Raw genomic sequence first — 12492 nt, forward strand, 5'->3', positions numbered from 1 at the left:
ATATTGCATTTTACGCAGCGATACACATAAAGACCGCGCGTGCGTGCGAGAGCGTGCACGCGCGGATTTCGGCCGGTTTTAGGTAGATTACATCGGCCGTTAGCCAAACAAGCTAAAAGTTGCTACATTAAGCCCCCGGTTACAGGGAATTAAACAATTACATCCATAAGGGATTTATTGATTCATTACGTCAATTACGTCAAGGGCCATAAAGGGGTAATAGGGCATAGCAGTGGGCGTGGTCTTTGGACCCACTGAAGAATCGGCCATTCCGTTTTTTTTCAATAGAGATTTACAAAAAATATTTATATCAATTATTTTAAACATAGAATCAAGCCATCCAGGATCCTGACCATAAAACCTTTGATTCTGTGGGGAAAAAATGAAAATAAACCGCTAAACAAAGGGTATTTATCAAATGGAGTATAGAGGGTATGTGCGTGACATCATCATCATACCCATATCAGCCCATAAATCCAAACTATTTGATTGCATGAAATTACTTTAAACAACATTAAATTCCCTTTGTCACTCACTTTGCCACTCGATCTGCCATTCATTTTATGCATGCTCATAATAATAATTAAATACTGTATACAATAATATATATATTTTTGAAGGGCGCTTTCCTATCCCCTCCTATGCCCAGCTTTGCAAGTTTGTACCAAGCAGCATGAGGTGCGCTCACCACTGGCATCACCGCTTCCAAAAAAACCCTGATATATTATATGTACGTACGTTAATTTTCCTCATAGACATTTCAAAAAGTATTTATTTAAAGACCTTCTAAGCGTCGTGCAAAGCCAACTCTTGTCGTGACAAATCATGACAACAACACGATTTTTCGGGCCGAACAAATAATTATAAAGAAGAAAACGGCAGGTTACAACCCTTTTTTTTTTCTTCTTTGTAATTATGTGTTTGGTCCAAAATATTGTGTTTATTGTCATGATTTGTCACGACTCGAGTTGGCTTCGTACGACGCTTATAAGGTCTTTAAAGGAATACTTTTTGAAATGTCTATGGGAAAAATGCATTGGGAATTATTGCCCGACTGCCCATTTTGGGCGGGAACCCCTTTTGGTGTTTTAAACATTGTGTCACGGTGGGGACTTAACTTAGCGGGAGTAAGCTGGACGGACGACCAAGTGCTGGAACAGGCTTTATTTGCTTCTCAAACAAACCGGAGTAACACAGGATGCCTCACAGGGCTAGAACCACATGAACACACTCGCGACGTGTTAGAAAACAATTAAGAACGCACACAGAAACACACAGGAGCAACGCATAAATACCAACACGCCCTGATGGCAAATTGTCCCAAGGTGTCAGTCTAACAGGGGGGCGGGGAAACACACAGGGGGGTAGAAGGGCAAACATCAGGACGGCGGTCCAGGCGTGGTACGTCCTAGGACAGGACGTGACACATTGTTATAATTTAGCTATTGAAAAATAGCAGACCTACAAGCTCGTAGCGCGCCACTCGGTGGCGCGCTACGAGCTTGTAGGTCTGCTATTTTTGAAAAATCGTGAAAATGTGGCACAAACCTTTGAATATATATTCTTTCAGAGCAAACGTTTTTAACTCAAATCTTTGCTTCTGGGGGAGTCCCTGGAACTATACATATTTCCAGATGGGGGGGGGGGGGGGGGGTTGGTGGCCAATTACATATCATTTCTAGGGTCCTTGACATGAAATATTGAGCACCACTGATATAGAAACATGAGGTATTTCAGAAAAGTGTCAGAATTTAGAAGACATTTTTGTACATTTTGACGTCAGGCCTAAATGGGATAGAGTACCTATATAAGCTACTTTGAAGTACAGTGTTCGGTACTGTCTACTGCCTGTCTACTGGTCTAAATCCTCTGTAAATCCACCACTGGCATCACGCAAATTGTGATTGGCCAGAATGAGATGATGTATGATGATGATGATGATCATGATAAAAGTACCCCCTCACTTCACACATTTTTTGTATATTGTAATCTTAGATTGCCTCATACAAGGACTGTGTAATAAACAAATCACAGTATGGATCATCGACTGAAGGTGGAAATGTACAAATATACCCAAAGAGTAACACACTAAACAGGTCAAACAATCCAAAGACTACATTTCTGGGCTGCGACCGTCACACACAACAAGCCCATCACTTGTTGTCGTGACGGAATGTTTTACAAGCGACATTGATTTCAGACCCGGAAGTGTAGTTGTAAGATTTTTACGTCAGAATGAATAAAAAATTCTCCCCAAACGGTCTGTATCAAATATTAATCAACATCATAAACGATGCAGAAAAGCCCAGATGATTTGTTCATTTTTGGAACATAGTTCTTATATAAGGTTATTTAAGACTGGGGTTCTCAACGTTTTTGGCTGGAGACCCACGGAAATGCTTGGGCCATATCTCATTTATTTTTAATAATCTGGGGACCCCCCCAAAATATTTTGGCGACATCCAGGCGGGTCACGACTCACGGCCCCAGGTTCTGATCTAAGATACCTCTATGGGGATTACAATGCAAACTAGAGACTGGAAAAAATGCAAAGTGTGCTTGCCTCGACACCTTCGGAAATGTAGGCCCCTCCCACAAATTTTGCTAGCCAATTACAATGTCACGTCACCCCTGTGATCGTGTGTAAGTAATTCGGGGGGATTTATCGCATTTGTATAATCGTCCTCAGGTCAGAATGGGTTAAAACAAAGCACATTGGTGACAACCAAGTTGCACACATGCTGTGAGTTCATTTCCTAACATCGTCCTGAATCCCGCCCCCGCAGCCATTCACCTGTCGGAGAGCGGCAGTGACTCGGACCGAGACGTGGACGTGCGTCCTCCCCCTCCACACAGAGCTCACCAGGAGCTGAGCTGCATGGGCCTGGAGGCGGAGCAGGAGGAGAGCATGATGTCATACGATGGAGACGACAGGCCCCACCACGAGCAGCACATGGAGGACAGCAACGTCAGGTTAGTACTACAACATGATGTCATACGATGGAGACGACGTCAGGTTAGTACTACAACATGATGTCATACGATGGAGACGACGTCAGGTTAGTACTACAACATGATGTCATACGATGGAGACGTCAGGTTAGTACTACAACATGATGTCATACGATGGAGACGTCAGGTTAGTACTACAACATGATGTCAATGATGGAGACGACAGGCCCCATCATGAGCAGCACATGGAAGACAGCAACGTCAGGTACTACGACAACCCGGCTGTCATAAACTCAACCCCCGCCAGCCGCAAGGGGCGATAGTTCAGTGACCGCCACCGTTCACCACCATTCCATTTGGTCGTAGAAGAAGAGCCCCTCCTCGTCTCCCCAAAACAGCAATGGCGAAGGTGGTCACGCTGATCGGTTTAATCACTGGCTAAGAGTCTTTAGAAGCATTCATATTTTAGATGCTCTGTCACGGGGAGTGGTTAAACACAGTCACTTTATTTATCCAACGCGATTTGAAATGGAATACTCTAAAAAAGGACTAGAAAGGCCTCATCCACCACCTTGCTCTTTTTTCAATGCATTGAGGCTGTAGGTAAAGCAATCGAACCTGGAGCTGCCGCTCGATGAGAGCTTTGATTAGCGGTAAGCCAACTTTATAGGTTTATCATTAAATAAAGAGCTAAATAACACGTTGATGGCATCGTTGGCGGTGCGGGATTTCATTAAAAAGGCGTTAAAGAAGTCGTTAGCCTGGAGTTAGGAGAGATGAATTAATAATATGGATGAAAAATCACCAAGTGAATTGTGTGAATATAATATGTGACTTTTGGTTAGCAGTGGTTCCCAAACTATTTCACTACTTCATCCCCAAAATGACACTAATTAGACCCGCGGACCCCCATTTGAAAATATATCCCAAGGACCCCCATAGCAGTGATTTTCAACCATTTTCTTTTCAAGGACCCCCAGTTCACATTGAAAGACTCTCTGGATCTGAAAAAAATGCATAAATTGTAATATAATGACTTCAGATTCAGATCTAACGTAAATTAGCACAAAGGTCAAGTCTGGTAATTGACCTTGCTTTTAGTACAGCAAAGCATTCGACTCGGTTCCGTCAGTAAACACTCAGATTATGGAATCACATTAAACACATTGAAGAAAGTGACGGCACATTGCTGTCACAGAAGCTACATCGTAACCTTCATTATTTTAATCCTCTTCCACTTTTTCTTCTCCACTCCCAGTTACGGGAGCTACGAAGAGACAGAGAGTCAGAGTCAGATGCAGCCGACTGATAACGGAGAGGGATATGGCATCAGTGAGGAGGAGGAGGAAGAGGAGGAAGAGGAGGCCACGAGGAGGGGTCCGGCCGTCCTATCGCAGGTCCAGCTCAGCGAAGACGAGGAGAGTGAAGAATTCAGGTCCATCGGTGGCGACAGTGACATGGACTCCAATTAGCCAAGTGTCTGAAGAACAGTTTGTCAAAATAATCTCCAGCCCAAAGACATTGTACAGCCTGACATTGAACTGTAGACAGTGAGACCCGTTAAATGATTGCACTCAATGTGACAATGACCGTTGAACAGGGGTTTGATATAACTATCAATAAATAACAGTTGTATAGCTATGTTTGCCTGTAATTGCCTTCAAAAGGTTGTGCATGGGGCCATCATAGCTCTGTTTGTTTGGTCACATTTCTTTTCAGCATTTTGCGTTTCCATGCTGAGTTTACTATGGAATATAATTTAAATTGAGGTGTTTCTGCCCTGTTGTTCTTTTTAGTTACAACTAAGGCAACATTGTTTAAATTGAATTTAACCTCAACATTGCTGAAAAGTGTAGAGTTATCACTTTATTTTCTATTTCATACAAAACATCACTTTCATTTCTGTTTCACACAAAACTTGTCAAAAAATGTACATATTTGGAAAATCACTAAAGCTGCAGTGATTCAAATGAGTCTGTAAGAGTGTGTGCTCTTCTTAGACGTATTTGTATTATATTACACTATGTGAACCGTGTAGCTTTTTTTTTATCCCTTTGCTTTAAATAAAAAGCTTAAATAAAGTGTTCTGCTTTTGTAGACATTGTGACGAGAGCTATTTTTGTGGTCACTACACAAGGGGGATTTATATTTGAGATTTTGATTTCTGCAAGGTAAAAGTAACTTGTGTAACTTGATGAAGTGTAAAGATCTCAAGCCCTCTGTTGTGTCTGTAATGTATATAAATTAGTTGAATACTAAAGCCAATATGACATGACCAGTATGATCACTTTGGATACTTTTTAGTTTGACTAAATGGTGCTGATGTTATGCTTCGTGTTGGAAAGGATTCTCTGTTCTGACGTCCAAGGCTAGACCACTGTGGCCGATGCCAAAAATAATCTGTGAAGTTTGTACTCTACTACAGCAATGAGAGCAGGGAGAGATTATCCAGTGGGGTCGTGGGCCCTTCGGAGAAACTGGACCGTGTGGTACTGGGTTTGAGGCCCTTCATTGGCCGTAGATTGTGTTACATTTACGGTAGGTAAAAAAAAAAGTTGATAAAAAATTTAAAAACCCTGAAAATTCTGCACTCATGCACGCTATGGGGTCCCCCAAAACATTACCGGCCCAGGTGCCCTCTTTCGGGTTAATCCGTCCCTGAATGAGGGACTAACCTGCCCACAAAAGCATACATTCTTTAGTTTTACATCTGATCATTCGGGTTACACACAAGACAACATATATTCACATCTTATCCTTTATAATAAGGAAACTTAGTTTCCTAAAAAATTACTTGTGTATCTCATTTTCTGTTGAGGGCTCCTCCGACTGAAGAAAGTGTCGAGGGTAATAAATCTGTCATATTAAGAGTTCTTTGAGAGTATCGTCTACAGTTGAAACGTCCGCCTCTCATCAGCACACAAACTGGAAAATGTTGCCACATAAATGTAGTCAATGTAACTCAATGATGTTTCACAGTATAGACTACAGTACATAAAAATCATTCCTGTTATGGCATGCACGAATTTTGCAGCATGATATCAAATTGCATACATCTTTCTTTCCTTTGCCAACTGATGGGTGCTGCCTATTGAAAACAGCCTATTTCACAAAGTAGCTTAGTTTGACTACATTTTCCTGGTGAGACTATGGGTGAGACATAGGAGGGGCCCGGACAAGAGTCAACCCACAGAGCCTAGCCCTAGTCCCTCCACATGCCAGAATTGTACCTCCCAGTCCTGGCAGAGTAGTTCCGGAGTGGATCCAACGGATTGTGTGGCCCTGGTCTTTCCCTAGTGGGTCTGATTGAGGGTAGCTACTGGGACGTAAGTCAGGACTTGGTCACCCGAGTGAGGGGTGACCCATTCTGACGTTCGTGAGACCTGAAACCCGATGACCTTGGGATACATCACTGAGGATACGCTGCAGGTGCATCCAAGCGATGTATTTTCGTTCCCAGGACTGAAACCTTAACCACTCACTTATGTGATTCACAGGTCAGAGCAGCTTGCATAAATCATATTTCACTGCTGACGTTTAGGTTGCACGTTCCTGCCCCAAAGCCCAAATGAATGTATGTCAACCACTCTGATGGTGAACACATCTGTGATGAAGGTAATGTATGTTGATGCTGCAGAGAATCCCTTGCCATGGTGAGGATCCCTGCAGTGGAGGGGCTCTATGCAGCAAGGTGGTTGTTTTTGAGTGGTGCAAACACTCCAAGGGACAGCTTTGTCCCTATGGGACTAGAGTACCAAATGTGACTATGTTTAGAGTACCAATAGGGGGTGCTGTTGCACCACTCGCTTCAGATTGGTCTGATTTTCTTTATTTTACATTCGTTTTTAATACTAAATTACATACTAAATTATTTAATTTAGTATTTAGTATTTTTTTTTGTAATATGGGCGAGTCAGGGGATTTGTAGCTTGTAGATCTGCTATTTTTGAAGAAACATTGGCCATTGACAAAGATGGGCATTTTCTCTATGATTTTAGTTTGAGTTATTTTTTTGTAAAGCCCAGTTCTAAACTCAGTTAAAGGGTAATCTCACACTGGTAATTTTAATGTCTGTGTGCACCCCAGACCGTGTTTATGTGGCTCGACTCAATATTAAGATATTTATGGACTTGGTATTGCTGTCTTTTTATATTATGGATGGGTTTTGGATGACCAGTCTATGATGGAAACATGCTTTCTGTTTCATGTTCATAGCTCTTCCCCTGCTAATCTGAAGTATTAATGACTGTTACAGAGCTCCTCAGCTCCATCCTGAATATCAGAGGTCATCGGTACATGATGCACTGTTATCGCAAAAAAATAAAGCCTCAAATCAGGATTGCAGCTGTACAAAAAGCTTGAATTATCCTCTCTGCAAAGTGTTTGTTTCATAACAATCTGCTGTAGACTTGTTATGAGCTACTTTCTGTCAGGAAGTTCCTTGCAGGTGATTATTTTTCTAAGTGTTTCCTAAGTTTGGAAGCGCTCGCTTTCAGTAAGCATTACAGTATGTGCAAATTCAAAGCAGGTGGTACCAACGAATGCCTCCAACCTCCAACACTTAGAAAAATAATAACCTGCAAGGAGTTTCTTTTTTTTTTTTATATATTTTTTATCCCACGATTTTGTAACCCATTTTTCACCCCTGTGTCAATCATTTAATGTGATCCTGGGCTCTACACATCCTCCGCCAACCTGGGGAGAGCAACGGACTTAACTCATGCTTCCTTCATGCTTGAGTGTCCAAGTTGCTCCTTTACACCTGACAGGGGGGAGTTTCCCTGGTTGGACGTAGCGCGTGGAAGGAACACGTTATTCCAACCAGTTCCTTTCCCCTCCATCAGGCGCCCCGGCTGGCCAGGGGGAGGCAGTTTAGAGACCAGGATTACTGCATGTTTTTGTGAGGGTACCTACCCTAGGGGACACGGGGAGAACATGCAAACTCCACACAGAAAGGCCCTTTCACCAACCCCACCTTCGGGTATGGGCACTGATGACGCGGAGGAGGAAACACGCCGCCAGCACCCACAGCGCCCCGAGCGGGAATTGAACCCAGGACCTTCTAGCTGTGAGGCGACAGCACTACCAACTGTGCCACCGTGCCCCCCTGCAAGGAGTTTCTTGACAGAAAGTAGCTCATAACATGGATTTTTTTACCAGCTGCTGTGTAAGCGCAGCTGGTCAATGTTCTCTCTGCGATTGGGCTGTTCTCAGGCAGGGGGTATATGAGCAGGAGTCAGTGTATGTTCCCTCGTTGTAGGGTTAGCCTGGAAGAGGTTTGGGTTAGGCCTCAGGTTACGGTTGGTGTTTGAGGGAAGAAAGGGATATGGGAACATAGGGCGAAGGGATCATAGGCTAAGAATGGTGTCAGTAGAGAATATCTGTATTGACGATTAAGCAGTTTAGCATTTATTGACGTTAAGCAGTACAAACCTAAAGAGAGTATTGACCTAATGTAACTATACAGTATATCTTAACCCTGCGGCGATCATGTGTGTTAGCTGATATATATATATACAGATTATATACAGATTACAGACAGATTACTCCCAAGTAAAAAAAAATCACACCTGCCCGGTTCCGGCAAACCCAAGACACTCAGACAGACCCAGCCAGGGATGGACACACCCAGCCACCCACGAACACACGTAGCTCAGTAAGGGAGTGGTTGCACCACTCAAAAAGGGGTTCATCACAAAAGAGAAAAATGGTGAAACATTTGCGACTGAGACACGTGAGGTTAGGTTGAAAAGGTTGGAGAAAAAAAAGGTTAGAGGGGGGAAAAAAAGGAAAACGTGAATGCGAATGTTCACTCGTGCAGTGTTGTTCATATGTGTGTGTGTGTGTGTGTGTGTGTGTGTGTGTGTGTGTGTGTGTGTGTGTGTGTGCGCGTGTGTGCGCACACGTGCATGCGTGCCACCTTGCTGTAAATATTACTAGGACCACTACAGACAAGAAACAGGTGATAGGCTCCTGACCTATGGGGTCACATGGCTCAGGAAGCGTTGGTTCTGTCTTGTGTGTTCTGTGAGTGCTTGTACAGAGGAATATAAAGACCCCAGCAAAAAGGGTAGACATAAGTGACATCATTTACATAGAGTGACGACACATTGTCACTCCCTAAATTGGTCACATTTATTGGATATTCGGTACATCAACTCGAAGCACTGCCCTATGAGTCACAAGGTTGAGTTCAATACTTGGCAACTCCCAACTATGAGTAGCATCAACAAAACTGGCATTGGTCCAGTCCTATGCCAGACTTCCTCTGGGTAATTATTTAGATCCTCACAGTTCATTTGTTGTTTCTCTTGCTACTTTCCCGTCTTTCTCCTTTCTATTTGCCTGGACCAGACTCATTGCTGTGCCACAATGAGTCAGTTACCCTTGAATCTTAGATGTGTCTCTCTCTACCCATATCTGTATCTGTCACCGAATTTCACACTGCAATGCTGCTATGACAACTGCATTATCATCATGGTATCGACAAATGAAATAAAACCACATACCTGTACAGCAGCTTCTGACAGTCCAATGTATAGAGGTCACTGTGTGGGTTAAAAAGGAAAATGAAAGAGCAGGAGAGACATTCATGGAGAGGGTAGCGGAGAGCCGGTAGAGCCGGTATCTACCGTCTTCCGGAAACCTTTAAGGATGGGGTAGATGTTCTCGAAGGCATTGTAGATCTCCGTTCTCTCCTTGGCACCCGTCAACACAACCTTTCCAGACACAAAGATGAGCAGGACAATTCTGGGATCTATCATTCTATAGATTAGTCCCGGAAAGATCTCTGGCTCATAGGTGCTGAACTGTCTGTGCGTGAGAAACAGCTTCTCTAGACTTATGGAGAACTTCACGTCACAGCTGCCCACCATGTTCTGAATCTTAAATTCCAAGAACTTGGCAGGGAAACCCAGCTTTTGCACGACACGGGCAAACTTCCTCGCAGCTAACCTGGACTGCGTTTCACTCTTGGCTCCAGTGCACACCATCTTTCCAGAGCTGAACGTGAGGGCAGTGGTCCTGGGCTCTCGTATTCTCATGATGATGGCAGCGAAACGCTTGGGGTTGTACTCGGCGTTCCTGGCTTTCTGCACGATGGTCTTCAGATCCAGCTTGCAGCCCAGATTCACTGTGGATACTATGTTTTGTAACGTTGGCAGTATCCCAGATCCTTCTGGTGCTGGTATGGCTGGTGTGATGAGGGTCATGGGGTTGGTGCAGAGGGGGGAGTTCCCAGGCAGTGCGGTAGTGGTGGCGCCCCCTGTTACCTGCGGGTGTAACAGCTGAGGGGTGTTTGTGCCATTCTGCTGCTGGATTCTGTGAATGTTGTCCTGTGTCTCAGTTGGGAGGCAGCCATCCTTGGTTGAATCGCCAAAAGGGTCAAGGGGAGCTATGACGCTCTGAGGGAACATACTGTAAGATTGGTTTTCCATTCGGAAAATAACTTTGGGTTGGTTAGTAAGTGATTAGTTAGTAATAGTTGGATTACTTACCACCTTTTGACAGTAGCTCTTGTTGAAAGTATTTCACAATAATGATCTTTTCAACTACCTTACTTCTTATTTGGTCTTTATTATCTTAAGTTCTGTTATGCGCCTGCGGTGTTTATATACAATGAATTCATACCGCGTTGTGATGTTAGAGTAACGTCATAACACGTAGCTCCATAATTGGTACAGCTGGTACATCAAATCAAAGGTATTTATTACTTGCGTGAGCAGAGCGCACAGTATGTCAGTGACTACTTCGGCCAATCGGGGATTGTGAATTTTCAGTGACATACTCGGCCAATCAGGGACCGTGTATTGTCTTTGGTGGCGTCGCTCAGACAATTTTTTGGGTGGCCTTGCTCGGCCAATCAGAGCACAGGCTGGCAGCTTGCTGCATATGTCGGTGGCCCCTCGACCGATTGGATTGGGTCCGTATGTTGGTGGCGTCGCTCGGCCAATCAGGGATTGGCTGATGACGTAACTATGTATGTTTATGTAAAAATAAATGTGGTTCCGGGGGACAACACCGACATATGTGGATGACGTAACCAATTTTAACCCATTGAACCTGTAGTGGTGAGAGATACGTTGTGCGCTCTGCTTGCGCACAAGTAGGCCATTCATGGCCAACTTGTGTGCGAAGCTTAAGTTGGCAGCTCGACAGAGTGCATTTCTAGTTTTTTTTTCTATAGCATAGTGCTTCACAGGTCAGAGAAAACAACACAATATAAGACAATAAATATAAAAACATGAGTGAATATAAAAATGATGGAGTAGCCTCAGGGACCGCAGGCGTTTGGTTAGGGTTAGGGCATAGGGTTAGTATGGGGGGTTAGTATGGGGCTCTATGGTCTGACTATTGGGACGGAAGGAAATAAAGCCACCTACTATAACCCAATGGAAGCAGAGACTGAAGCAGGTTTATATAATGGAAGAAATGACTGCAAGGTTACAATTAAAAATGGAAAGTTTCATACTTAGATGGACTTCTGTCCTGTGATATTATATTTGGGTGTTTCGGTGTGTGTGTCATGTAGTGGTTGTTGGGTCTGTAAAAATGCTTTTATATAAGTGTATTGTGAGTCATGTCTCCTGCTCTTTTCCTGCCTAGTCTTACACTCAACTTGAAAAATGCTGTACTTTTGTAGTTATGTCAAGCTGTTTTTCTGTTTTTTTTGTTATGTTTTTTGTTTCTTTCTTCTGATTTTGTTTTCATTGATTCGTATGTTTGATCTGTGTTCAATTATTCATTATTATTTGGTGTAAAAAAATAAGAAAACTACACCACTACAATGGGTTCAATGGGTTACAGTTGGTTACGTCATCCACATAATATGTCAGATTAGCTGACGACAGAGTACAGCACCTTGCAATGGGTCTGGTTCACAAGATTCGCTACACCACCAAGATACCCATGTACCTGTCTAAATACTTCCTTAATGTCAACGAAGTCCACACCCACAACACCAGAGGGAGTTCAACAAGCCATGTGCAACCCAGATTCGGCACAAACAAGGGATTAAATTAATTTAGCTCCTATGCCACCAAAATGTGGAACGCCCTACCAACAGTCATTAAGACATGCAAATCCCTTGACTCCTTCAAAACTGCTCTCAAAGGGCACCTACGGACGGCTGCAATTAGACCCCCGTAAAATCTGAATCCCCCACCCACCCCTGTTTCCCCTCACTGTATGTTTCTTTTCCCTTTTTACCTCCTATGATGATTTCTTTTTTACTATATGTAGTTGTGTGTTGTGTATATTTGTAAGTCTCTAAATGTTTTGATGAATTGAAAATGGTGGGCCCTATTGTAAACAAGTGTAATGCTTTATGGTGTCGTGCACTCACTTTTAACAGTTTTTGTATTGAGTTGTACTTGAAATGTACTGTAATTCTGCAAACTGTTAATAAATCAATCAATCAATCAATCAATCAATCAATCAAACAGTAGGTTCACTATTAGCTGAAAGTGGGCTTTCTGGTGTTTGTCAGATGTTTTTGCCAAGATGTTTAATGAAGAAGTTCCTTCAGAATGTGTGTGCGTG

General features: G+C 43.2%; 2 protein-coding genes across 4 annotated transcripts in view; one reads left to right on the forward strand and one right to left on the reverse strand.

The window, feature by feature from the left end:
* The window catches only part of taf1 (TAF1 RNA polymerase II, TATA box binding protein (TBP)-associated factor), a 40993-nt gene extending 35925 nt beyond the window's left edge, over positions 1–5068 (forward strand). For 2 of the 3 annotated variants that reach the window (XM_083780849.1, XM_083780850.1), the window contains exons 39-40: positions 2787–2973; positions 4211–5068. In XM_083780849.1, the coding sequence (XP_083636975.1) occupies positions 2787–2973; positions 4211–4424 (401 nt within the window). In that variant the 3' untranslated portion in view covers positions 4425–5068. The remainder of the gene's footprint in view (positions 1–2786; positions 2974–4210) is intronic. The other variant, XM_083780851.1, reaches the window with a different exon arrangement.
* Positions 5069–9542: 4474 nt separating this feature from the next.
* LOC310855353 (uncharacterized protein) lies at positions 9543–10367 on the reverse strand (the record flags this gene model as incomplete). The annotated part of the gene is made up of 1 exon (XM_083760319.1): positions 9543–10367. One exon carries the CDS (start codon positions 10365–10367, stop codon positions 9543–9545), a length of 825 nt encoding a protein of 274 aa, XP_083616445.1.
* Positions 10368–12492: the final 2125 nt, after the last annotated feature.

Source organism: Protomyctophum parallelum (genome assembly GCF_964188405.1).
Source record: "Protomyctophum parallelum genome assembly, chromosome: 1".
Taxonomy (NCBI): Eukaryota; Metazoa; Chordata; class Actinopteri; order Myctophiformes; family Myctophidae; genus Protomyctophum; species Protomyctophum parallelum.